Source organism: Protopterus annectens, chromosome 1.part1 (assembly GCF_019279795.1).
Source record: "Protopterus annectens isolate FY-2018-M chromosome 1.part1, PAN1.0, whole genome shotgun sequence".
Classification (NCBI taxonomy): Eukaryota; Metazoa; Chordata; order Ceratodontiformes; family Protopteridae; genus Protopterus; species Protopterus annectens.
In genome coordinates, this window is record NC_056726.1 from 793,444,753 (window position 1) to 793,472,111 (window position 27,359).

Below are 27,359 nucleotides of genomic sequence, written 5' to 3' on the forward strand. Positions count from 1 at the left end.
TTAAGGTGAACCATAGCCAAAGGCATTTAGAATGGGGACCTCCTAAAGCTCTGAGTAGAGTGGACTGCCCAAGCAAGTACTATTCCTGTTTACCCATTGCAGGCTTCAGAATGGTTAAATCAGAGGCTGTGTCTCTCAGCGGTGGCCTGTTTTCCATCCACTAAGATAGGATTTAACCTCTGGTGATAGTTTGGTACCCCCATTATCTCCAGACAACTTACAATTGGCATACTGTTATTCCCACTTGCTAGCTCCCCCAACGTTTGTTTCTCACCTTGCCTCCGTGGACATCTATATGCTACACGGTCCCAAAATATTTAACCCTTGATCCTGGCTGTGTACCTGAACTAGCAGCTTCTGCTGTTATTGGTGGATTCTGCTGGGGTGGTTTAGGCTGCCCACCATGGGTTCCCTTATATCCATGTGCACCAATGGTATCCCCTTCCTGTGCAGTGATGCCGTGTTTACTTAATACAGATCCCCTTTTTTCCTCACCTCATCTGCAGAGTTGCACTCTCGGTCAAGCAACCAGACTCTCATGTCCTCAGGCAAAGTGCTAAGGGCTTTTCCCCTCACCAAAAGGTCTACAGCCTTTCAAAGGTGGTGAACTGACACCCACTCATCTACCTATGAAAGTAAGTGGGTAACTCAGCAATATAATCACACACACACACACACACACACACACACACACACACACACACACACACACACACACACACACACACACACTCACACATACACACACACACTCACACACACACACATACACACACGCGCGCGCGCACACACACACACACTTTCATCTGCCTTGCATTTATGTTCATGAAACTTTTTTCTGTACGCTTCTAGTGTTAACTTAAAACATTATAGTAAACAACATTTGACTTTTTCATAGTTTAAATAATCAATATCAGACAATTTAGAAACAGCAGTTGCAGCTTTACCATGGAGTAAGGGGGTCAGAACCGTATCCAGAGCCCTTGGTCAACATTATACTGTTTACATACTCTTTCAAATACATGAACAAAACTATCAAAATTATCACCCTTCGTAAATTGTGGAAGAAATGACTTCTTGGGTTCATCTACTCCCTTCAGCATTATCTCCATGACCCTGGCAAAGAGTCAGCATCTCCCTCTCATGTTGACTCTGCTTCTCATTTTCTTCAGCCCCCAGACACCACTGTCTCTCTGCGGATTCTAATTCCATCGGTTTCTCTTTTTCTTCCACCTCCAAATGTTGTAGTTGCTCTGCTGATTCTAATTCCAAACGTCTGGCCTCCAGTTCAGGTCTAACTCCAGACGGATTTTTAAGTCCTCTGATTAAAAGTTCAACTGTCCTGTTTCTGAGGGCTTCACATTCTTATCACCAAACTGGGTATATCTTCCTGGATGCTAGTTTGAGCTGTGACCAAGGCTGAAATCATTTCCTCTTTAGTCAGGTTTGCATACACTAGTCCCTTGGTTTCGTACATCTTGGGCAACTGGTTCTCTGTCAGCTTGCCATAATTGTCTGCTCACATGTTTACCTGCTCTCTCTGACTAAAGTAAATAAAGAAAAAAATAAAAGCTGTTGCGATATGAAACTGAAGGTTCACTGTGTGGCTTCTGAGAGAATGCACACCTTTAATAACAATTGCTTACAGCTACAGAAGTTCAATATCCACACCACTGCTCACCAATATGCGACATCCTCACACTAGACCAGTAATCAAGGAGCCTGAATCCTCACCATTGACATTGGTGAGGGACGTTCACTTGGAATACAAATAGATACGCTCAGTATTCCAGATGCAGACCTCTCTGCATCAAGCACAATTTCCCTTAAGAGCTCACACACAGCCCGGGGTCTGGGTGTCTGTCTCCCTCCAGGTTCCCAGTAGGGCTTCCCACTGGTACAGTGAAACTAGTGCTTCATGTCCCTGCCTCAAGTAGCTGGCACATACACACCGAGGTTTAATCCCCCCCCCCCACACATGAAATGCTGGCACAGATTACCCACACTACCAACTTTGCACAAACTAGAAGGTAGTTTCACTGTCACCAATCAATTATTATAAGGCTCTTAAAGGGGGTACCAATTATACTGGGTGAAGTTAGTAGTAATACAAATAGTAACGCTAACCAGTCAGGCTTTCAGGAGTGACCAGAGTTATCACCAAATAAATATGTGCAAATACTCTCAAAACTTAAAAATATTTTCTAAAAATGACCAGCCACAATGAAAAGTTTAAATATATTTAATAATAAATAATAATAAAAGAACATTTACAGTAGACACCACAGTTTCAATCACAGGAAATATTAAAAATAACACAGATTGAAAGTTTCACACAGCTGTAGGAAATACAGTATTTAGCTAGGCTCACGATCTATTCTTGATTGACTAAAACATTTAGTTCCTAATTACTGAATAGAGCAAGGCAAGATGGGTGAGTGGTCCGTTGTCAGATCCAAGACAGAATACTGAGCACCAAGATCAATCTCTCTTATAAAATATCATGCCTAGGCTGGCTACCAGATGCCATCATAGCTGGTCATCTGACTCAAGGTCCCACACTCTCCCCCCTTTGAAGCCGAGACAGGAATTTAGCATAGACTTTCTGCAACACACATTTAAATGTTTATGGCAGTGCTCTCCGGCCATGAAATGATTACAGTATTTCCCCTCTTCTTTACAGAGCCTATTAAACAATGGCTTCTTCTACACGTCTTTGGTCCTATTCATCACTGTGGGATGACATTTTAATGGTTTAACAGCTCATGTACATTTCCCTTATTTTTCTTAAAGTGAGCTAACTGGTTAACCTCTGCTCTTCCAGTGTTTTTGGTTACAGTATATAATCAGTTAATACCTGCATGTATATTTCCTTTGTGTCCAGCAGGGTCCACTGTTGATACAATTTTCAACACTAGCAACTTTACAAATACATTTTGATATTCAAACGCCATACAGTTCTAATACATTTTGTAACATAAGCATTTGTGAAAATCAGTTTGATATTCAAATGCCATACAGCGCTAATACATTTGTAACACAAGGATCTTGTATAAAACAATTTGATATTCAAAGGATGTATCATTTTTCACAAATCTCCAGCTGGCTATGCTAGCACTTGCCCATATCATTGCAAGACTAGCAGCCCATATAGCTGCATAGTTGCTGGAGGGGGTGGGTCTATATCACTTAGTCGAAGAATGACAGCTTAGAACGTTATATGGTCAAGACCATATGTCCGAAGTTGTCATACTTCGAATATTAAAAAACAAAAAAAAAGGAACAACTTCCTGACAATTCCCTTTATCGCATTGTAGTGCGGTCTCAGAGTTGGTATATTTAAAGAGCAGGGGGGGGGGGTGCAGGGGGCTTGTCCCCCCTGCTTACAACTATTTATTTTCTTTTGTTTTTTTTTTTTTTTACGTGTTCGAAATTCTGTAAGTTCAAACATACAGGTTTAAACATATGGTGTTCGTACTTGCAGAATTTAGACTATGTGATATAGACCTGGAGGGGGTGGACAGGGAGGATAAGTGAGTGGCTGCTGTCAGCTCATCCATCCTGAGGAGGGAAAGAGAGAGCTCTGGTGCACAGCACTGAGAGGGAGCGGTAGAATTTGGACCCACAGACTCCAAACCTGTTGAGCACATACAGCCCCTGCAGTGCTGCTTAGCAATGATTCTATTACGTAAACATTTACCATTACTGTAAACATATTAAAATTTTTGAAAACAGCACCAAGCGAGTGTAATTGCTTCTAACTTACATTTCACTGTAGCTTACCATCCGTGGTAACTACTAGATGGGTTCGCAAAGCAGCTAGTAATGTCAAATTAAGATCAAGAAATAAAGCTCATTACAAGAGTGGACTCATCACTGATCCGAGCTCTCAGCTCCTCCCCTTACCCATAATGCCACCTGTCTCCTTCCTCCCTTCAGATCGAGTTTGCTGCTCATCACAAAACATATATCTGACCCAACAAAGCTTTACCACTATCTACTGCCCTATATTCCTGAGCCAAGTAACATAAGGAATGCTCGTGTGATGTTCGCCCTCCTTATACATGGTCAAGACAATAGTGAGAAGGCGGGGGGTGGGATGGTTGAAGACAAATGAAGTACAACTACTCAGATGGAACTTTATGGTGAGTATATAGCTTCTTTATCTGAAGTAGTTTACTTAATTTGGTCTTCAACCTTAGGGACAGAGTCCCCAGCAACTTTGCACCTCGGAGGCCCTTATGGAAGGATATTCCGGAGCACAGTGAAGCCAAAAGAAGCCCTACCTCTGGAAATAATGTCCATTTGTAGTGGGAAATGAAGGTATGAGATGAGGACCACGTGGCGGCAGAACAAATATCATCCAAAAAGACCCTGGACCAGAAGGCCACTGAAGTAGCCATAGACCTGGTAGAATGCGCTTTTACCTAACTTGGTGGAGAAATCCCTTTGGCTATATAAGATGGAATAATGCACTGGGAGATCCAATGAGCAATCTGAACTTTTGAAATTGGTTTGCCTAAAAAGGGCTTAGCGTAACAGACAAACAATTGATCCGATTTCCTAAAGGATTTTGTCTTGTGCAAGTAGAATCGTAGTTGCTTATGCACATCTAATAAGTGTAGCTTATATTCCCCTTTGTTTTGAAAGTTCGGGAAGAAAAAGTAGTTTTGTACCTACCATAAATGTAGATGTTCGAGTGTTCACCCTGCTGCAGTCATCACACTTGGGTTATCCTGCCGTCAGGCGGTCCCGCAGTAGGCTCGAATTCCAAAGTCTTGGTCCGGCATCGGTTGCTGTCGCTTCTTCCCCGACGTCAGTGCACCAGGGGTATATAAGAGGCATCCGATGCCATTTTCTTCAGTTTTTCTTGCCCCAGATATCAGGTGCCCCCAATAGGTAGGCAATATATATATATATATATATATATATATATATACATATATTTATATACATATATATATATATATATATATATATATATATACATATAGCTAAATAAAACAATACCTTTAGGCACAAGCAAATACACCACAGAGGTAGCATAGGATAGAGTGGTAGAGATAAGTTCAGCTAGTTCAGAGGGGATGGAGGGAGGGTAACCTGGACTGCAGCAGGGTGAACACTCGAACATCTACATTTATGGTAGGTGCAAAACTGTACTATGTTCATCGTGTTACCCTGCTGCAGTCATCACACTTGGGTTGAATCCCAAAGCTAAGGATGGGAGGTGGAGTTAAACAGGGTTAGAAGAAGCTAGTAGGCCCTGAAAAACTGCCGTGGCAAAACCAGCTCTAGTCTTAGAATATAGAGGTAAATGGTAGTGTTTGGTGAAGGTGTGCACTGAACTCCAAGTTGCAGCTTCCAGAATATCTTTGGTTGGCACTCCCCTGAGAAAGGCTGCTGATGTAGCTGTAGCCCTGGTGGAGTGGGACCTAATGATAGCAGGTACAGGTTTTCCCAGGATGTGTGTAGCAGAAATGTATGCAATGCCCTATCCATTTAGAAATGGTCTGTTTTGAGATAGCTTTTCCTTGTGATCCTGTAGCATAGGCTACAAAGAGCTGGTCAGTTTTTCTGAAAGCTTTAGTTTTATCCAAGTAGTAATGTAATTGCCTGTGAATGTCCAAAGAGTGCAGGAGTCTTTCTCCTTTGTTCTGAGGATTTGGGAAAAAGGTGGGCAAATGAATGGTTTGGTTTAGGGCCACGCTGGATACCACCTTTGGCATAAAGGAAGGATTAGTCGTAGAGAGACTCTGTCTTGATGAAAAATGAGGAAAGGTTCCACTGCCATTAGTGCCTGTAGCTCTGAGACTCTTCTAGCTGAGGTTATTGCTAGTAGCAGGGCAGTTTTCCATGAAAGAAATTTTAAATCAGCTGTAAAAGCTGGTTCAAAGGGTGGCAGTGTAAGCTTTTCCAGAACAAAGTTGAGATCCCAAGTAGGTGTTGGTGCTTTCCTTGGCGGTCTTATGTTCTTAGCCCCTCTGAGGTACTGTCTTAGGAGTGGATGTGAGAATAAAGGAGGATCCGTGTTGTAATGAGCTGAAATTGCTGAGGCGTGGATCTTAATAGATGAAAAGGAAAGTCCTTTGTGCAACATCTCAGTTAAACATTGTCATGGCTTCGCAACAAAGGGGGTAGGATCTGGTTCCCTCCTGTTTGTTGATGTACCAGACTACTGACATGTCTGTCTGGATGGCAATTGTTCCCAAAGGAAGATGGGCATGGAAAGCATGGAAAACTTGCAACGCTAGGAGCACTGCACTCATCTCTAGAACACTGATATGCAAGTTGGTCTCAGGTATGGACCATGTGCCTTGGACCATCCTTCCCAAGCAATGCCCCCCCCACCCTAGCTGGGAGGCTTCCATGTTCACTGTGCTGTTGGGCAAGGGTGGAAAAAAACAGACGACCCTTCACCAGATCCGGAGACTGAATCCACCACAAAAGGGAGTCTCTGCAAACCCGGGATATTCAAACCTGATAGACAACGGTTGATCCAGAAGAGACCGTTGGACCATCAGAGTCCATTGTAGAATCCGCATGTGAAGGCGTGCTAAGGGTAACAGGTGGGATGTAGCTGCCATGGACCCCAAGGCCTTTAGAACTGATTTTGCCGCTGGGACATCTGTTTGTAGAACTCACAAAACATGTAGCTTTAGGTTGTGTATTCTCTCTGGAGTCAGAAAGGCCTTCATTTAAATCACATCCAACTGAGCCCTGATGAAGTCTAGAACCTGTACCGGATTCCGGGGAGATTTGATAAGATTGATGGTGATGCCCAAATTTCGAGCCAACAATAGAAAACAGTCCCTGGCTTGGCACAGTAGATACTTGGTCGGGGCAGCAAGGAGCCGATCATCCAGGTACGGGAAGACCTGAATACTCTGAAGCCTCAGGTGAGCCGCTAGTACTGCCATCAGTTTGGTAAACACCCTGGGAGCGGTGGTGAGACCAAAATGAAGAGCTCGGAACGAATAATGATTGGCTCCTATCCAAAAGCAGAGAAACCTCCAAGATCATCTGTCCATCTTGATATGGTAGTAAGCATCTTGGAGGTCAAATGAGCACATCTAATAATTTGCCTGCAGATAGGGCAGGATGGAAAGAAGAGTGACCATCCAGAATTTTGTCTTGGCTACTGACAGGTTCAGGGAAGAAAGATCTACAATAGGTCTTAGGTTCCCCCGTCTTCTTTGGCACTAAAAAGAACCTGGAATAAACGCCCGATCCAGAATGGTCTGGGGGGACAGGCTGGATTACTCATTTTCTTAGCAACCTATTTCCAAGGCTGCTGCCTCCCTTTGTGCGGGTGGGAACATTTGGGAGGTGTCTGGGGGAAGGGGATGGAATAGCCTCTGGAGATGACTTGCAACACCCACTGGTCATTTGTAATAGACTCCCATGCTGGTGGGTGTAATGAAAGATGTCCACCGACTGCCTCTAAAGGAGCAGTTGGGCAGCCCTTCAGGGCTGCTGGCCGGGTCTGTCCACAAAGGATTCATGAGACCTTGTATTTCTCGGGCCCCCTCTGCCTCTGCAATGGCATCTATTATAACCCCCTCTGCCTCTGGGGGATGGAGTATCCTGAATGTCCCGGAGACTTTCAGCAGCATATATTCTTCGTCCCTCACTGATTTCTGGAAAAGGATCTTTGAGGGGGGGAGCGGATCCTGACAGCAGACAGTGTCTTCCCGTCCTTCTCACTCTGGACAAGCGTCTCTCTGACTGACTTCCCAAAGAGGGAAGAACAGTCATACGGGAAGTTGGTACAAGACGCCTTGAAGGGGTCAGTAAACTTACACAACCGGAGCCAGGAATGGCGCCTAATGGTGATTCCTGAGCCGGCCACCCTAGGGGCTCCCTACATGGCATGGGAGAAAAGACTCGTGGACATATTGGAAATTACCTTAACAGTGGCCATTCGGGCAGAGAACATTTTCTTGTCCTCTGCCGACATGGACTCCGGGGTCGACTTCGTGATTTCCTTGACCAAGTCTCGCTGCAGTTGAGTGAGGTGTGCCATGTAGTTCAGCACCCTGATGCAAAGGTCACTGAAGCGTACACCCACTTCCCAAAACGGTCCAGCGTTTGTGACTCATGGTCAGGAGGGTGGAACACAGAGCTCTCCTGAACGTGCTCTTTTTTGTGGCCACCACCATGACCAAAGCATCCACAGGGGACCCCTTATACCAATGCAACCTGTCGGAAGGGGGGCTGAGGACCATGTCAGGATGCTTCTGGATAGAGTCCACCGTGTCCAATTCCTTCCATGCCCAAGGTGTTATGAGATCCACAGGAGGGGACACCCAGGAAGTAGATGGGTCCGTGCAAAATGCCTCAAGGAACACTGCTTTGTCAGGTGTTGTTTTTTGGGCAGACCACCCATCTTTTGGCGAAGGAGTTCCATGATGTCCCCAAAGGAGACATCCTTGGGGGGGGGATTGGGGGGAACCTTCCCCTTCCTCCAAATCAGTGTCTGAGGTGGGGGACTCTGAAGGTTAGTCCAAGTGCGTCCTCTTACACATACATTTGCAAGGGACCTCCTCAGTGTGGCTCTCTGGGAAGGACCCGCAAACATCCTGATGTTCTCTAACTGGAGCTTCTTGAGGCAAAGCAGGCACAGGCTTGTCCCTGAGAGGACAAGATGGTTGGAGCCGTACCTAATCCAGAGGGGGGGTCAGGGTGGAGAGGACGAGATGGTCAAGGGTCTCGAAGGCATCGAGAGAACCCTCTCCACCACATCGAAGGCAGATGGAGAATGGACCTCCTTAGCAAATCCCATCGGAGCAGTTTCCCGCTGAGCTGACAGGGGAGTCTGAGCAGAGACTCTTGGAGCAGAGATGCCAAGGGAGATACTGCACTCCGACCATTCGGAGCTGACAGCAACCCCTCGGATTCGACCCCGGGACTACAGCTCCGACAGCTCAGATCCAGTGCAGTCAGATCCGAGGTACTAAAAGAAATGGTTGGTGTCAAGGTACAAGGCTGACCCCTCAAGTCCTCTGATCCAAAGACTCCAAAATCACAGGCCGGAGAGGGTGCAGGCAAGACCCCCATCTGAATTTGGGTGCAGATGAATTTCTACATCATCTTGTCCATCGCCACTTTACTAAGGCTCTCGGTGGAGTGGGATGGCGAGGCCACTGAAGCTGGTCTAGAAAGGCGGTGAAGGGTGACAGGGGACCGCATTCTGACAATCTCCGGCTGAGGGGAGAATCTCAGAGAGTGAAGCAGGGGGAAACAGGCCTAGAAAACACTACCTTAGGGGGTGGACTGGCCAGAGCACAACGGTTGGGAAACCGCTTGCGAGGCCTGTCTTTCTTGGCCTTCTCCACTTCCCCAGGCCTCTTGGCGGGAGTTTGTGTCCCTGAAGCCTGGGAAGGGGAAGATGCTGCTGCCACTATTGAATTAGTGGATGGGGCAGAAACGGCCGTTCCCAATGTGGGAAGAAGACCCTTTACTATCAGTTTGTTCCTCCTGTCCTGAAGTGCTCTGGGGTTAAAAGCAGTGCAGATAGGGCAGGAAGAATCAAGGTGTGCTGCGCCCAGGCACACCATGCACAGTGTGGCCATCAGCTGGGGAAAGCTTATGCACCTTTTAAACCCAGATTTAGGGGCTTATGACATAGTTCCCTAAATGAGGCCCAAACACACACACTCACACAGATAGAGGAAAAAGAGCAAAAGGGAAGGTTTTTTTTTTTTTTTAAACACCGACCGACCGTCGCAGGGAGGAGAAAGGCAAGAGAAAGGAAAGTAGAGAAAAGTGGGGGAAAATCTTAAGCACTCAACAATTTAAGCCCCAAAATGACGAACACGCTGCTAAGAGCTTGGACTACGTTGCTTGCTATATCAGCGGCAAACAAGATCTGAAGGAAGGAAGGAGACAAGGGCATTATGGGTAAGGGGAAGAGCTGAGAGCTTGGATCAGAGATGCTAGCTATGCAGCAATGTCAGATCTATTATGGATCCGAAGCCCTAAGGCCGAAGACCAAATGAGGCAACCTACATCAGCTACAGTATTTAGCTAGGCTCACTATCTATTCTTGATTGACTAAAATATTTCACTTCCTACTTACTGAATAGAACAAGGCAAGATGGGTGAGTGGTCCTTGTTGTCAGACCCAAGACAGAATACTAAGCACCAAGATCAGTCTCTCATATAAAATATTATGCCTAGACTGGCTACCATAAGCCATCATAGCTGGTCATCTGACTCATGGTCCCAAACTACCCCCTTTGAAGCTGATACAGGAATTTAGCATAGACTTGCTGCAACACACATCTAAATGTTTATGGCAGTGCCCTCCAGCCATGAAACAATTATGTTACTTTTCTTACTAGAGGTTATTAAACAATGGGTTTTTCCAGATATCCCTGGTCCTATTCATCACTGTGGGATGCCATTTTAATGGTTTACTAGCTCATGTACATTTCCATTATTTTTCTTAAAGTAAGCTAGCTGGTTAACCTCTGCTCTTCCAGTGTTTTTGGTTACAGTAAATAATCAGTTAATAGATGCATGTATATTTCCTTTGTGTCCAGCAGGATCCACTGTTGATACATTTCTCAGCACTAGCAACTTTACAAATACATTTTGATATTCAAATGCCATACAGTTCTAATACATTTGTAACAGAAGCATCTTGTATAAATCAGTTTGATATTCAAAGGATATATCATTTTGTTACAAAACTCCAGCTGGCTATTCTGTCCCTTGCCCATATAGCTGGATACTTGCTGGAGGGGGTTGGCAGGGAGGATGAGAGTGAGCGGGTGCTGTCAAGCTCATCCATCCTGAGGAGTGAGCGAGATAGCTCTGGTGCACAGCACTGAGAAGGTGCGGTAGAATTTGGACCTACAGACTACAAACCTGTTGAGCACATACTGTCCTGCAGTGCTGCCTAGCAATGATTCTAGTAAGTAAACATTTACCATTATTGTAAACATATTAAATTTTTTGAGAACAGCACCAAGCTAGTGTAATTGCTTCTAACTTACATTTCACTGTAGCTTACCATCCATAGTAACTACTAGATGGGATCACAAAGCAGCTAGTAATGTCAAATTAAGATCAAGAAATAAAACTCATTACAAGAGTGGACTAAAATCAGTTTATTTACTTGTCCAAATTTAGTGATCAGTGAACTTTCTGTTCCTGCTGAAATGCTAGACTACATTGGGATGTAAAGTTTCAACATGACTTTGTTTTAAATATACAAAGGTAAAGTGAAGCTTCAAAAATATGCAAACATCTATGCAACTGCGTCTGAAAACTGTTATTCCAAGTTCAGCAGTTTTGTCAAACTTTCAAATACATCCCAATCAGCAGACTTGTCTTCCTTTTGGTAATTTCCCCATTATTCATGTGGCTAGTTTCTTCCTCACTGACCAGGTTCCGCTCACCTCTTAAGGCACTGCAACAGTATGTCTTCACTGAGCAGGACATGCCAACAATTTCCAATGGCATCTATAGTCTTTGGCTGTAAAGTCCTTTGTAAGATTCTGGTGCACAACTGCTTAATGTGGCATGACTATAACAGCAATAATGATATATTAAAACACACACACAGTCTTGTACATTTTAAAATATACAAATTTCCTAAGGTCCTTATTACAAAAGGACATAACGGACAACTTTTCCTCCTCTGACCTCCCTTATTCTCTGACAATGCCTCAAAATGCTGAGCATGCCTTGAAATCGCTTGTCTACAGTTTTCTGGCAGAACTCTTTGATGTCTGCATCTACAACAAAGAATAAGCCTAAAAGCAGATAAAGAATGAGTTAGAATTGCTTTTCAGAATTGTAATGCATTCATACATCATACATTTACTTGACACTTTACACAACAGATTTAGGCTAATTGAGTGGCCAATCTATGGGTTTTCAAAGTTCGACATTTGTTTTTTAGAAAATGTAAAAAAAGAAGACATCATTATGCAGCTGGCACATGACAAGCAAGGATAAAACCAGTATCGCACTAACCAAATGCAAATAAATAACAGTCATTTTAATGAATGTTGTCTTGCAAGCTTCCATACTTTGTTTCTGGCAGAGCACTATGACTCAGAAGAGTCAAACTTTTCAGAGCCATTACTGAGGAGTCTTTTGCATGCACAATACTATAAAATGGTGACGTGAAAAGAAATTACAAGATTGATGACTGACCAATAAACTCAAACTGTCTAGTAAAAACACTTCTCTTGAAGGGAATATGTAAAATGCCCACTAGTTTATAGAAAAAGGCTCAAAAACACGAAAAATGGAAATACAAAAAAAGTTATAAAAGGAGCAATATATACCATTGCCCCAAAACATTTTCCATTTGAAGAGTTACCCGTTTCTACTAGAAAACTTTTTGGCTGTCTGCAGCATTTCCAGTTGGAAAGTTACATGCTTCTAAAATGAGCAAAACTGCTGGCTTCCTGTAATATTAAGGGAAAGCAAAAAAGACGGCCATCAGCATTCATCCGAGCTAAAAAAGGTAAAAGAATAAATGGAAGGTGATTGAGTGCATCTCCCATCCATGATGCTGGTGTGGTTGTCTACTGAAAGGGTTTGCCCACAGACAATATTTTCTTGACCTCTTTAGGGTCAAGTGTTTTTATTTTATTTTGCTTTTTTTAACCAGAAAAGTCTGACGAGATTTAGCTAAACCCCTTCTTAGTAGAGGCCTGGGGATAAAAGCTCCTCATATTTTTTACAGAAATATCAAGATTACCTCATAGAATAGGAATATAATGCAATAATTATATGTGTGAAATATGACAGAACAAGAAAATCTGGAAATATTGGACTTTTTCAGAATTTGACTTGTGGGGGATTCTAAAGCATATGCCCTACTTCATGTCATTAATGTTCAGAAAAATGCTTTGGGGAGGGGAAAAGGACTGAGAAAGTTAACTAAGTAAATATTTTTTTTTTCTTACTAGCACTATTGTTGTAGTGTATGGTTTTCTTTGCATGCTATAAAGTAATGTTTTCTCAGTTAAGTGTAATGGGGATTGTAAACAGGTGCTGCTTTTACTTTGCCCTTCCTTCTTCTTGTTCAGTTTTAAGAAATGTAGGCAATGCAATGGGAAAAAAGTGGCTGGTTAAAATAGCATGACAAAAAAAAATATGTGCTTTTTTGATTCTTGCATGGGGAAATGACTGGATTAAGGACCATCAATTTAGTAACAAGTTTTTAAAGTAAGCATGTAAATGAAAAATATTTTTTTCTAGTAAATACATGTATGCTCAGTAGCAATTCTGTAGTTGGTCTTCATGTTCAATGGAAACAATCTGATAGAAAGAAACTGGCTGCCTGGGAAACAATCTGATAGAGAAAATGGCTACAGTCTGGTGGAGAGTGATTGGCTGAAGGAAAGAAGGAACTGATGAGAGAAATTGGATAGGAGACAATGTTCTCTGAAAACATTTAGGGGTTTTCTCAGCTGGGAGAGCAATACAGATGTAATAAAACCAATTAGCACTTAGTAGAAGCACAGACTGAGCCATGCATCTTAGCATGTTTAATCTTTCTTTTATGTTAACTCAAGTCAGTGAGTGGCTGTCAGTTTGGGACTTTTGTTCTTATTAGGAGGGTAAAATTTCAGTAATTGAAGATGTATATCGTTTTGTTAGTATTAAGTTAATAGTTTTGGTGGGGTATTGGGGGTGTGTTTGTGTTTTTGTTTGAGGGCTTTCAATAAAACAAAAAGTTTTGTAAGACGTGACATACGCTCAAATTCATATGACAAGAAACAAATATATAAAAGTTCAACCTGTCAAATAGCATATGCATGTAACACAAAAGTTGGAAACAGACATTTAACAAAAAGGTGCTATACATAAAAGGGGGGTAATAATACATTTTTAATGCAATGATGCTTTCCGTAATGTCTTTAAATGTCAATGGTCTCACAGATAAACACAAAAAAGAAAGAGTAGTGAAAAAGAGTAATGAACTATGTTAAAAAAATGTAGCATGCAATAGCTATGTTACAGGAGACACACTTAGAAAGAACTGAACATAATTTGATAAAGAAGGATTTTCAGGATGGCTATTCAGCGGAATACTGGGAAAAAGGAAAATAGGAGTATTTATATTAATTACAAGAGGAGCGCCAATAGTGATAGAAGAGGATAAACACGATAATAATGGCAGATTTGTAGTGCTAAAGGGCTACTAGCAAGGGGGGATTATTACTCTGGCATGTATTTATATTCTACATAGAACTGCTATAATGGAGCTTAAGAAAATTCTGGGAGACAATCAGTTTTCAGCAAGGAATATTATTTATAGGTGAGGAATGGAATGTGATTTGCAACAGTGAAAATTTTCCTGGGGGCCCAGAAGGGAAAGTATAACAAAGGAGGGTAGATTTTTGAAGAAATTTATGAAAATATTTGGCATGGAAGATGTGAATTCAGTAAAAGGAGTTCAGAGTGAATTTACATATTCTCCAAGATATAAAAACTGGGCTAGGCTAGATAGAATTTACATTTCACAGGAACATGTGCATTTAACTGAAGGTCTTGATATGCACCCAACAACTACTTCAGATCATGCACTAATAATAACTAAAATAAAAAAAAAAAAAGGGTAATGAAATAAAAATGAGACACTGGCACTTTTCCATCTGTTGAAAAGAGAGGAATTTAAGAAATGGGTATTGGAGATTATTGGGCGGCCACAGTGGTGCAGCAGTTAGTGTTGCCGCCTCGCAGCAAGAGGTTCTCTGGTTAGATTCTCGGCTGGGGTGCCTTCTATGTGGTGTTTTTGCATGTCCTCCCTGTCTGGGTTTCCTCCGGGTGCTCCGGTTTCCTCCCACATCCTAAAGACATGTTTTAGGTGGATTGGACACTCTAAATTGGCCCTAGGTGTGTGTGCGTGTGTGCCTTCTGTGGAAGGTTGGGCGCCAGGCTGGCAACTCGACACCGTAAAACTCCACTGCCAATCTTCAGCGGACAGGTGATCGACTCCTAACTGGAAAAAGCCGAAAGAAGAAGGTATTAGAGATTATTCAGGAGCTATTAGAGAGGACAGAAAGTTCTTCTGAAGATACAGCTAGGAAGTGGGATAAAATTAAGGTGGAGTTTAAAAATAGGGTGGAAATAAAAGAAGGGCACTATTGTTAAGTATCAAGAATAATTTAGAAGGATCGACAAATATTAGAACAGGGGGAATCTCATAGAACAAGACGACGATCAACTGCAGAATGCTCAGCAGAGAATAAGGGCTTACCTCGATAATATGCATGAGTTTAGAAATATTGCTATTAAGCAACTGTTTTTAATAACAGTAGAGCACAAAATCTTTCAGCACAATGACTCATGCAACAGAAAGTAGAAAAGGCGGTTGCCAAATTTAGGGAGCATATAACAAGGAAGGTAACAAGAGATCCCGTATAGGTGTGATGCCCTGCTCTGGCCCAGCAATCAAGGAGCCTCAATCCTCACCACTGACAACATATGGGAACGTACACACTGGGAGGATGACAAGTACATACACAGTGAAGTGCATTTTCCCTTAAGAGTACACAGAGATCACAGTCAGTCTGGGACTGGTTTCTTCCTTTTTCTTCCAATCCCCAATAAGACTCCCAACTGGCACAGCTATAGGGTTGAGATCTCAGCTGAGTGGCCAAACCAAGATCTCCAGTACCCTCTCTGTCCAACTAGTGCTTTGTGTCCCTACCCAAGTAGTTGACATTGACACACACACACTGAGATTTGATTTATATACAAACACACATGCACACACACTCCAGGGAAAGGCTGGCACAGGTTTTCTAGCTATGCCCCCTTCTGCCCAGACTATAAGGTAGTTCCGACTGCCACCAGTCACTCTTTATCAGCTACTTTAAGGCCCTTAACAAAGGATGTGCAATCCTACTGTGCAGAGGTGACCTGTGCCTGACCTATAGGGTTTACTGGACATGCTTCACCTCAAAAAAACGAGATCCCTCAGAACCACTCATTCTAGTGACTTGAACCTATGTACAACAATAAACAGGACATGTTGGAGGGATAGATTCCTGTCCCAGTGACTCCCCTCACTCTGGAATAGAATCCCAATCCATATTCGACAGAGCTCCTCTTTGACCCTCTTCAAGAGAAATCTTGATGAGTGGATGGGTAATCGTAAGTTCTACCCTGGGGTCACTTCAGGAGCCCTGTTGACAGAGGCCCAAGTTACTAATCTAATGGGGAGGCGAAAGCAATCACTCTGTGGCTAGGCTTATAAATGCCCATGGGCAGATAGCCTAGTACTTACCTATGAACCTATAATGTTACTATTAATCCAAATGGTAGTTAGACCAAGAGCCAGGCTATAGGAGTGGCCTGTACAGTGTCACCAAATAGATATGCAAGTACTCCAAGAGCTTAAATATCTCTAAATAGACCACCACAATTGAAAGGGTTAAATATATTTAATAATAAATAATAAAAGAATAAGAAAATACTCATTATACAATGCCTCCTCTAAAACGTGCACGCTGATTGGCCAGCCCAACCAGCGTGCCCGTTGTAAATCCCTCAATATACTAACGGAAAAAGTTCCGGTCGCCCGGACTTTTTCCGTTAGCATAAAACACTGTCTCGCTATGTTAAAAGAGTTTAACATAGCGACACAGGTTTAAAAAAAGCAACGCAGATCTCTGTTGCTTTTTTTAAAGCTGTCTCGCTATGTTAAACTCCTTTAACATAGCGACACAGTGTGTAAAAAGCAACGGAGATCTTGCGATCTCCGTTGCTTTTTTTTAAAACCTGTCTCGCTATGTTAAATGAGTTTAACATAGCAAGACAGCTTTAAAATAAGCAAGCAAAAAGCAACGGAGATCTTGCGTTCTCCGTTGCTTTTGCCCACAGCTCTGATGGATTGCGTAGGCATGCGCAGTACATCAGAACTGCCGCGGAACACCAGACAGCTGCGGAAGGGCAGCAAAGAGGCATTATACAATGCCATTATTTAAGAAAAGTAATTATTTCTTTTCTTAAATAATGTCATTAATATAGCAATAACCACTTCTGGGTGTGGGTAATGCTGGATTTACCCACGGTTGTCTTTGTTTGGTCCTCGGGCCGCCTCGGGACCAAACCACGCCAACCGTGGGTAAATCCAGCATTACCCACACCCAGGCGTGGGTTATTGCTATAATATATCATCACAGTAACTTCAGATTTCAAAATCACACAAAATATTTAAAACATTCCAGGATAGTCTCAAATATAGAAAGCATATAAACTAATCTTTACTATATTCCTAACTGAATCTAAAAGAATGTACTGTACCCTAGACTGGCTTACTCATAGCAAGGCATATGGTGAATTAATTTTCTAGCTGATGTTGTCATGCCAAAACAAATACAAAATGCCCTCTCTCTCTCTTTCTCAGAGAGTTCTTAAATATCAAATATTACTGCTGGGTTAGCTTTGATGGCATCAATTTTTTTGTCACTTGACTTTAATTCCCAGGCTAAACCACCATTGTCAGAAACTACCCACATTTAACATCTCTCTGTGAAAATACATAGCCTTCAAATGTTTGCAACTGCTAGAAGACATAAAACAATAAAACACTTGGAAAACAACACAGAGAGTCCCCTAGTGTAGACATCCTGTCTCCTGTTGACTAAAACGGAAAAAAGAAGTTATGTATTCACCATAACGTTCCATCTGAGTAGGTAAATTCATTTGTCAGCAACCTGTGGGTTACGGATCTGATACGGATCCAAGCCGGCAGCATACCAAGCTAAAGATCCTTGCTCCACCCCCTTACCCATACTACCCTGCAACCTCCTTCCAATCCTCAGATCGCGTTTGCCACAGAAAAACAACGAAACAAACTAACAACCTGAGAAACCTGACTCAGAGACAAAACAAAACTCGAGCATCCAAACCTCGAGTTCAGCTAAATAACCATTCAGGTAAGGGGGAAGGAGGGAGGGACGGTTCCTGACAAATGAAGTTACCTACTCAGATGGAACATTATGGTGAGTACATAACTTCTTTATCTGAAGTAGTTAACTTAATTTGATCAGCAACCTGTGGGACAGAGTCCTCAGCTACCCGAAATCTTGGGAGGCCCTCAAGAAAGAATATTCCGGAACACTGCAGAGCCAAAATCAGCCCTTCCTCTATACAACAAATCTAGCTTATACTGAGAAATAAAGGTGTGAGAGGACGCCCAGGTAGCCGCTGAACAAATGTCATCCAGGGAAACTCTAGACCAGAATGCAGCAGACGTTGCCATAGAACGCGTAGAATGAGCATGAACTCCCATTGATTCTGGCAAGCCAGATTCTCTATATGATAAGAGGATACAACTCGAAATCCACCTGGCAAGAGTCACTTTAGAAATCAGTTTCCCTAGAAAAGATTTTGCAAAGGAGACGAAAAGTTGGTCAGATCTGCCAAAGACAGCCGTCCTGTGTAAATAAAAATGTAACCGTCTGTGAACATCCAGTAAATGAAATTTATACTCCCCTTTGTTCTGGTAATTGGGGAAAAAAAAACGGCAAATTAATGGATTGATTAATGTTCGTCTTGGAAGCAACTTTGGGAAGAAAAGAGGGATTAGTCCTGAGAGATACCCTGTCCTTGTGAAATACAAGGTATGGAGGTTTGATAGAAAGAGCCTGAAGCTCCAACACTCTCCTGGCTGAGGTAATGGCTACCAAAAAGGCCATCTTCCATGACAAGAACTTCAGATCAACGGAAGCTGCGGGTTCAAACAGAGGTACGACTAATGCCTGAAGAACTAAGGTCAGGTCCCATGGTGGGGATGAATTTCTAACAGGAGGTCTCAAAAGAAAGGTACCTTTTAGAAAGGCCTTACAAATTCTGGTAGCAGCGAGAGAACCAAAGTGGTCCCCAATATGGGAATGGGAAATAGCAGCCAGCTGAACCTTTACAGTAGATGAACTGGCCCCCTGCTGAAAAATATGAGACAAGAATTTTAGAACCGCTGGAATAGGAGCGGTAAAGGGATCCAAGTTCTTACGTGAAGCCCAAATGGAAAAACGTTTCCATTTACTATTGTAAATCTTCCTGGTAGAGGGTTTATGTGCCGCCACCAGAATGGACTTGACTAGGGAAGAGATACAGGGAGCCTGGCAACTAAGGGAACTGGATCAGCCAAGCTGAGAGCTTGAGCTCATCCAGGTTCAGAGGGGCCATTCCCGAGGGGTGAGAGATCAGATCCGGAATGGGATCCAAGATCCAAAGAGGGGCTATGAGATGAGACCATAGGCAGGGGAACCAGCCTTGAGGCCAGAATGGGGCTACAAGGATAATCTTGCTCCCCAACCGATGAGCTTTCTGCAAAAATTTTGTCATCAGCAGAGGTGGTGGATAAGCATAAAGAAGACCGGGTGGCCAAGCATGGACTAGAGCGTCTCTGGGGGCTTCCCCTGAAGGAGGAATTAGAGCAAAAAACTAGCTGCACTTCGCGTTGGAAGGCGATGTGAAGAGATCCCAGCAAGGCTGACCCCACTTGAGGAAGATCTGTTCCACTATGGAAGAATTCAGAGACCACTCGTAAGGAGAGAGGATAGTTCTGCTCAATTTGTCCGCCAGAATGTTGGACCGACCCGGAATGTGCGTCACTAACAGGAAGCGGTTGGAGGAGATCGCCCATTCCCAAACTCTCATGGCTTCTCGGCAAAGAGGGTAAGACCTGGTTCCCCCCTGTTTGTATACCAGACCACCGACATATTGTCTGACTGGATCGCAATAGTCCCCAGAAGAAGGAAGGCATGAAGGTCCTGCAACGCCTAAAGGAACGCCCTCATCTCCAGTAATGCAGAATGGTCTCTGTCAGAGTCCACGTGCCTTGGAGAGTCCTGTCCACACAATGTCCCCCCCACCCTAGGCGGGAGGCGTCCATGGTCACTGGGGCCTGGGGTAGGGGCATAACAAAAGGTCGTCCTTCCCGAAGGGATCGGGATTGGAGCCACCATGAGGGAGTTCCTGCAAACCCTGCTGAGGGGAATCGGCAAGTCTAGCAGATGGTGTAGAATGGACCACTGGACTTGCAAAGTCCACTGTAGAACCCATATGTGCAGACGAGCGTAAGGGATCAAATTGATCGCTGCCGCCATGGACCCCAAAGCTCTCAGGACTAACTCTGCCGGGGGAGCAGGAGACTGAAGAAGAGCTAGTACATGGAGAGTCATGCTGTGAAGTCTGTCTGGTGTTAGGAAAGCCTTGACCTGAAGGGAATCTATCCTGGCCCCTATAAAGTCTATAACCTGAACAGGTTGGAGGAACAACTTCTTGACATTTATAGTGATCCCCAACTGGGATGATAAATGGAGGAAGAAGTCCCTGGCTAGAGAGAGTAGATGGCTGGTGAGGGCGGTGAGGAGCCAGTTGTCTAGGTACGCGAAGGTCTGTATGCCCTGGAGCCTCAGGTGGGCCGCTACAACTGCCATGACCTTGGTGAACACCCTGGGGGCTGTGGTGAGACCGATGGGTAGGACCCTGAACAGGTAATGACTGGCCCCTAGCTGAAAGTGGAGAAACCTCCTGGACTGTATGTCCATGAGAATACAGTAGTACGCATCCTTGAGGTCTATGGAGCACATCCAGTCCTCCTCCTGCAAGAGGGGCAGGATGGATTGGAGCATGACCATCTGGAATTTCTCCTTGGCAACGAAAAGGTTAATTGTTGACAGGTCGAGAATTGGCCTTAAGTCCCCCGTCTTTTTTGGCACCAGAAAGAACCTGGAGTAGATGCCTGATCCGGACTGGTCTGGGGGCACATCACATGCTGCATGGCTCTTTTTTCTAACAGCTTTTTTATTTCCAAAGCCGCAGCCTCCCTTTGAGTGGGTGGGACATGTGGGAGGTGCCTTGAGTAAGGGGGCTTCTTTATGAAGGGGATTGAATAACCTCTGGATATTAACTGACGCACCTAGCGATCTGTCGTGATGGACTCACATTGAGCCAGGTGCCTCGAAAAACGCCCCCGACTGCCTCCAGAGAGGAGCAGTCGGGCAACCACTCAGGGCTGCTGCACGGGTCGGTCGGAAAAGGTTTCCCGTGACCCGAAATTCTTCAGACCCCGTCTGCATCTGGGCCGGCGTCCACCTTGTCCCCCTCTGCCTTTGGGGGAGAAGGAGTCCTGAGCATTCTGGGCCTGCTGAGATTTCCGGAACCACATCTTCTTCTGCCCTCACTGGTTCCTGGAGAAGGACCTTTGAGGGGCAGAGAAGCGGATTCTGACGGCTGACAGCGTTTTCCCATCTTTCTCGCTCTGGGCCAGCGTCTTGTGGACGGTATTCCCGAACAGGGTAGACCCGTCAAAGGGTGTATTCGCAAATGACACCTTGAAAGGTTCCGAGAAATCGCAAAGCCGAAGCCAGGCATGACGCCTTAAGGCGATACCGGACCCGCTGGCTCTAGCGGCTCCTTCCGTGGCATGGGACAGTAGCCGCATAGACGTATTAGACACTGATTTGAGAGTGGCCAACATGGACTCTGGGGGAGACTCAGCGTGCTCTTTAACCAGGTCCCGCTGCAGTCTGAATACATGGGCCAAGTAATTCAGCGCCCTAATAGAGAAGGTAGTTGAAGCAAACATCCGCTTTCCAATACGGTCCATTGCCCGAGACACCTTGTCAGGGGGATGGACTGAAGAACTGTCGTGAGCTAGTTCCTTTTTGGTGGCCGCCACCACCACCATGGCATCTACAGGGAAACCCTTGCTCCACGAAGCTTTGTCTGCAGGGGGGCTCAGAATCTTGTCGGGCCTCCTGGGGATCGGCTCTCCAGTGTCCAGTTCCTTCCAAGCCCTGGTGGTAATCAGGTCGACCAGGGGTCGGCCAGAGGGGACACCCTAGAGGTAGATGGGCCTGTGTCGAACGCCTCCAGGAATATCGACTCGTCCGAGGAAGGTTTTTTGGTGGACAACCCCCCCCCCTTTGGCGGAGCATTTCCATAATGTCTCCAAAGGAGACGTCATTGGGGGGTGACATGGGAGAACCTTCCCCTTCCTCCAAATCGGTATCCTCGTTGAGAGACTCAGGGGAGTCCAAGTGCCTCCTTTTGCAGAGGCGTTTGTGAGGAATCTCCTCCGGGGGGGACTCTTCTCGGGGGGCTCACCAACGGATTCATGTTCCTCCAGGGGAACTGGCTGGGGCATCAATGACACAGGCTGTCCCTGTGACTGGATGATGGAGGATAAACTGAGCTGCGAGGGAGCGGGGGTGGATCCCGAGGAAAGAGTGAGGGGTCTCGATCCTCTAGAGAGAACCCTCTCCACAACGTCGAATGTCGATGGGGAACCGACCTCTCTAAGACAGGTGGCCGGCGTCCTCTGATCCGAGTGGACAGTGTGCTCCAACTGCAAAGGAGCCGAAGACACACTCGCCCCCTCGGATCCGATGCCCAGCTCTCAGAGCTCGGATCTGAAAAGGGATCCGATAAGCTCGAGGGCATGGCCGGCATCGAGGTAGCAATAACCATCGGCGCCAACTCCCTGACTCCAAGGCTCCTCGGATCCGAAGACTCCGAAACCCGGTAGTGGATCGGAGAAGGAGCTATCGGGGCAAACAGTGGAGCTGAACCCCCCCCCCCAGGAAGGGGGAGGCAGCAATACTCCTATCTGCAGCTGAATTTGCAGGAAGCGACGCATCATCCGGCCCATATCTGCCTCCGAGAGGCTACGAGTAGATCTGGAAGAGGCCGCCGAAGCCGGTCGGGAGGGCCGACGCGATGACCTCGAAGATGGTCGGGCCTCCTCCTCCGGACAGAAGAGTGGGGAACGGAGCCGTGGGGAAGAAGACTTGGTAATCTTTAATGGAGAGGAGAGAACCTTAGATGGAGGGGCCGAGGGGTCCAATTCGGCCCACTGTTTGTGGCTTCTCTCTCTCTCCCCTTCTTTCTCTCTCTCTCTCTCTCTCTCTCTCTCCCTTCTCTCTTTTCTGTCCTTTTTTGCCTCTCGCTCTCCCTGAGACGAGGTGGGAGTGTGAGGCCCAGACAGGGGAGGAGGGCCAGATGGTTGGGCAACCACAGCCACGATTGTCACTACAGAGGGAGAAGAGGAAAAAGAAGCTGATTCCGCGGGTAGAAGACCGGCCAAAATCAGCCTGTTCTTTCTATCTCGCAAGGCCCAGGGGTTAAAGGCTGCACAGATCTGGCAGCCTGAGGAAAGGTGAGAAACCCCCAAGCAATGAATGCACTGAGTGTGACCATTCGCTGGCGACAGCTTCTGGCCACACTCAGTGCACTTAGAAAAAGTAGTTTTCTGGCTTTCAGCCATACCCATCACAAACAAACAAACACACACACAAACCTAAAGGGAAAAGAGGGGCCTACTAGGGGATAGAGATTACCAAGGATAAGAGGGGGATAGATTAGTTCAGAATAGAACTAATATTTAAAAAATATAGAAAAATACTACACACACAGCTAACAATTATACTACCCAAATATTTTTAGAAAAATACAAGAATTAGCTACACTCGCCTGAAGCTCGAAAAATCCCATGCTTGGCAAAGCCGCGGCAAACGAGATCTGGAGATTGGAAGGAGGTTGCAGGGTAGTATGGGTAAGGGGGTGGAGCTTGGAGCTTGGATCTTTAGCTTGGTATGCTGCTGGCTCAGATCCGTATTGGATCTGTAACCCACAGGTTGCTGATCAAATGAAGTTAACTACTTCAGATAAGTTTTATAGCACAATCGTAAAACAATTTAATTTTAACTATTTTCTTGAAGTTTTGCAAGTTAACCCTCTATGTTCTAGTTCTCCCTGTTAAAACATATACGTTCACACAGTTACAATAGTTTATATACATTTCTGTTCTAAGCCAGCAGGGCATGCTGTGGTTACATTTTACCTCAGTACATAACATACAGTTCTAATACAGTTGTAACACAAGCATCTTACACGAAGCATGTTGGCATTCACAAATGACACACAACCACTTCCAAGATTCCAGATAGCTGGTCTGGCTGTATCTCCTGTCCCACTTTTATATAAATAATATTAATATTCACAAATGACATAATTATTTACGAAATTCCAGCCAGCTGGGCCGGCAGTTATTTCCCTGTCACACTACATACATTTTTATACACACACACACAAACACATATATATATCTGTATGTGTGTGTTTACGCAGCCACATAGTTATACAAAATTTCCATTTTGATTTGTTTTTCTTTAAAGGATATGAAGAACACACACAGGCATATAATCTAGCTCTTCATTATACATACGACACACACACAAATGTTTTATACACATATATTTGCATATACATGTACGTGTGTGTGTGTGTGTGTGTGTGTGTGTCTGTCTTTCGGCTTATCCCGGTTAGGGGTTGCCACAGCGGAACTCCGGTCCGCTAATGTTTGGTAGTGGATTTTTACGTGCCGATTTTACCAGCCCTGACACACAACCTTCAACGAAGGCATGCCCATTCACGCTTGCCTCAACACAGAAGACGCTCTAGCTGAGAATCGAACGCGACAACGTCTTGCTGTGAGGTGACAACGCTACCGCAGCACCACTGAGGCGACAACGCTACCGCAGCACCACTACCTATATATATATATATATATATATATATATATATATATATATATATAAATTTACACACATACATACGCATATTTATATATACATACATACACACACACACACACACACACACACACATATATGTGTGTGTGTGTGTGTGTGTGTGTGTGTGTGTGTGTATATCTTGTATGTGTGTGTGTGTGTGTGTGTGTGTGTGTGTGTGTATTCAATTAATTATTTATAGGTTCATAGATTAGTACTACGCTAATTGCCCTGTGGGCCATTTTATGCCTAACCAATTACCTCATGTGAGAATCAAACCCTCCACCTTGGGTCTGTAAGGTAAACATCCTCGCCATTATGCCAACCTCCCACAAAAAAAAGGTTCTTACTAATGGAGGGAAGAAATGTCAGATGGAAACAGACAATTTGCTTTCTAAGTGATCAGTCTACAGACTGTCACAAGCCTACCAATTACCAGAGATCAGAATCAAACTCTGTACCTTCTGTTTGTGAGGTAAGGATCTTAACCATTATGCAAACACTCCATATAATTGTAAGTTTAACATAGTAGATTTAAGCATCGTTAATGTATATATTCTAGTAAATGTTAATTAATGTTTTACTTATTCACTGTCACACACTGGTTATGTGTTGCACGTGCAATCTTTGTCAATGTCTTTATGTCAGTATTTTTTTCTTTGTATTGCGAAGTGTGTTTATTACTTATTATCTTTGCCAATGCAGCCCAAGTTGTGGCTGAAAAGGGTCCTGGGAAGAGTTCACTTTCCTGGTTACCAAAGTATGAATAAATATGAAATAGAAAAAAATCGAGGGGTGAACATGCCAGAAATTAAAATAATTAAGGAACTAGTAAAGCATATTTTAATCCTGCATCATTCATGAGAGAGAGAGAGAGAGAGAGAGAGAGAGAGAGAGACATAGACAAAAACTTTCCACTGAAGGCACTGGGAAGTAAACTTAGTATGAAGTCCTACTACTTATGATATAGCAAGCATCATTTACTGCAGTGAGAATTTTCCCACCTCAGCATGAGAGTGTGGGTGAAGGTCTGTCAGTTCTTTTAGGACTACAAAATAATCATTTTACAAAAGCCTGACATCTACCTACTTTCTTTTGGTGGAAGTAGCTAACAGCTATTTATCGGGTAGAACATGCTGTGACAGATACAAATGAGGCTCAGTCAAGGAAACATAGAAGTAGCTCTGTTAAAGGTGTGTTTAGATGACAGTGCTTCACAGTCCTCCCATTCTGTCTTAATGGCATGAGAAAAACACCACTTCCTTATGACTATCATGACTCATATAAAGAGGACTTGAAATATATTCTGGTAAGAAGGAGTGAATATTCTGGGAAGAAGGAGTGAAAACAAGAAAACAATATCATGCTACCCAAGGCAGGCCCCATCTTCCGCCATTTTGACGTAAACACATTAAAACTGTAGAAACACGATGTCATTTTGAGGCATTAAAATAGCTGTGAAAAAAGATATAATGTAAAAACATGTTGTTTTGAGTTTAAGGTGGAGTTTTCCTTTAATGAAGCTAACACAAAGGCAATAGCGGTAAATTATGTACTCACACATGAATTGATTCAGCAATATCCGTATTTATGGGGCTGTGATAAAATGAAGTATTTAGGAGTATGGCTTAAAAATGATTCTGGTGTAGCAGATAAGGATATGTGGGAAGAGACTAAAGAAAAGATCATACAAAAACTGAGAAAATGTAAGCTTTGTTATACGGATATATATAGTAAGACACAAGAAGTCAAAATGTGTTTAGTCCGTTTAGACTTATGCGCAGGTCAGACATAATTTTAACAAAAGGAGAAGTTATGGACAGCAATTAATAAAGAGCTGAAAGACTTTATATGGGAGGGTAAGATGGCAAGAGTTAAGCGGGGTAAGCTGATTCTTCCAGTAGAACAGGATGGATTGGGATTACCCAACTTGAAGGAGCATTTCAGAGCTACACAGCTAAGACTCCTATACACAATACAAGCAGAAAACTATAGCTCAAAGTGGAAAGGGATGATGTTGAAACATGGGGGAAGCTCAAGAAACAAGGAGAGACTGGAATTTTGGATGCAGGCCTTAAAGGAGAATAACAAGCAAAGAATATTATATCCATAAGTAGCAGAAAAGTATTCTAAGAACTAAGCCAACATGGGAATGGAGAAAGATTCTGCCGATAGGAATGACTGCAATTACGGTTATAGACAATAGGCAAGGGGGGGGCATACTGAAGAAAACTGGTAAAGGAACCAAGGTACTGGGAGTAAATAACTAGAGAGGGAAAGGTAATAGAACTGGAAGAAGCCAAGAATTTATTTGGACTGCAAGTTGCCGATTGCCTTCACTATCAAGAATTCAAATCAGAGGACAAAGAGAAAGAAATAAGGGGAGGGTCCTAAACGAAAGACCATCACTAGTAGCGTTTTTAGTAGAATCTAGAAAAGAAGCTGCCATTAAAGAAGGAATAATTAGTAGAGCATATAAAATATTATGTGACAACGATAAGAATCAGAGGAGGTTAGAAAGGATTGAAAAGAGAGATTGGATAAGCAATTCACAAAGAAACAGTGGGAGGATATTTATTTATTTATTTTACATTTGTTGACCGGGATAGTCCGACTAGATAAATGTCCATTTTCAGCGAAGACCCGGGGAGAAAAGCTCCAAACTTACAAACAGATAAAGACAAGCAAGTTACAATATATGCACAAACATATTGTATTGACATACAAGTTACAGTCTTACATTTCAAGCCTGTGTGTGTATATATGTAGGTCTCCCAAATATGCAACAAAATCTTG

The 27,359-nt window shown here is 43.8% G+C and overlaps 1 protein-coding gene across 1 annotated transcript in view; it reads right to left on the reverse strand.

Moving 5' to 3' along the window:
• Window positions 1-11,102: 11,102 nt before the first annotated feature.
• The window catches only part of SKA1 (spindle and kinetochore associated complex subunit 1), a 652,565-nt gene continuing 636,308 nt past the window's right edge, over window positions 11,103-27,359 (reverse strand). Inside the window, exon 7 of the mRNA XM_044078227.1 lies at window positions 11,103-11,765. Coding sequence (XP_043934162.1) covers window positions 11,617-11,765 — 149 coding nt within the window. The 3' untranslated portion in view covers window positions 11,103-11,616. The remainder of the gene's footprint in view (window positions 11,766-27,359) is intronic.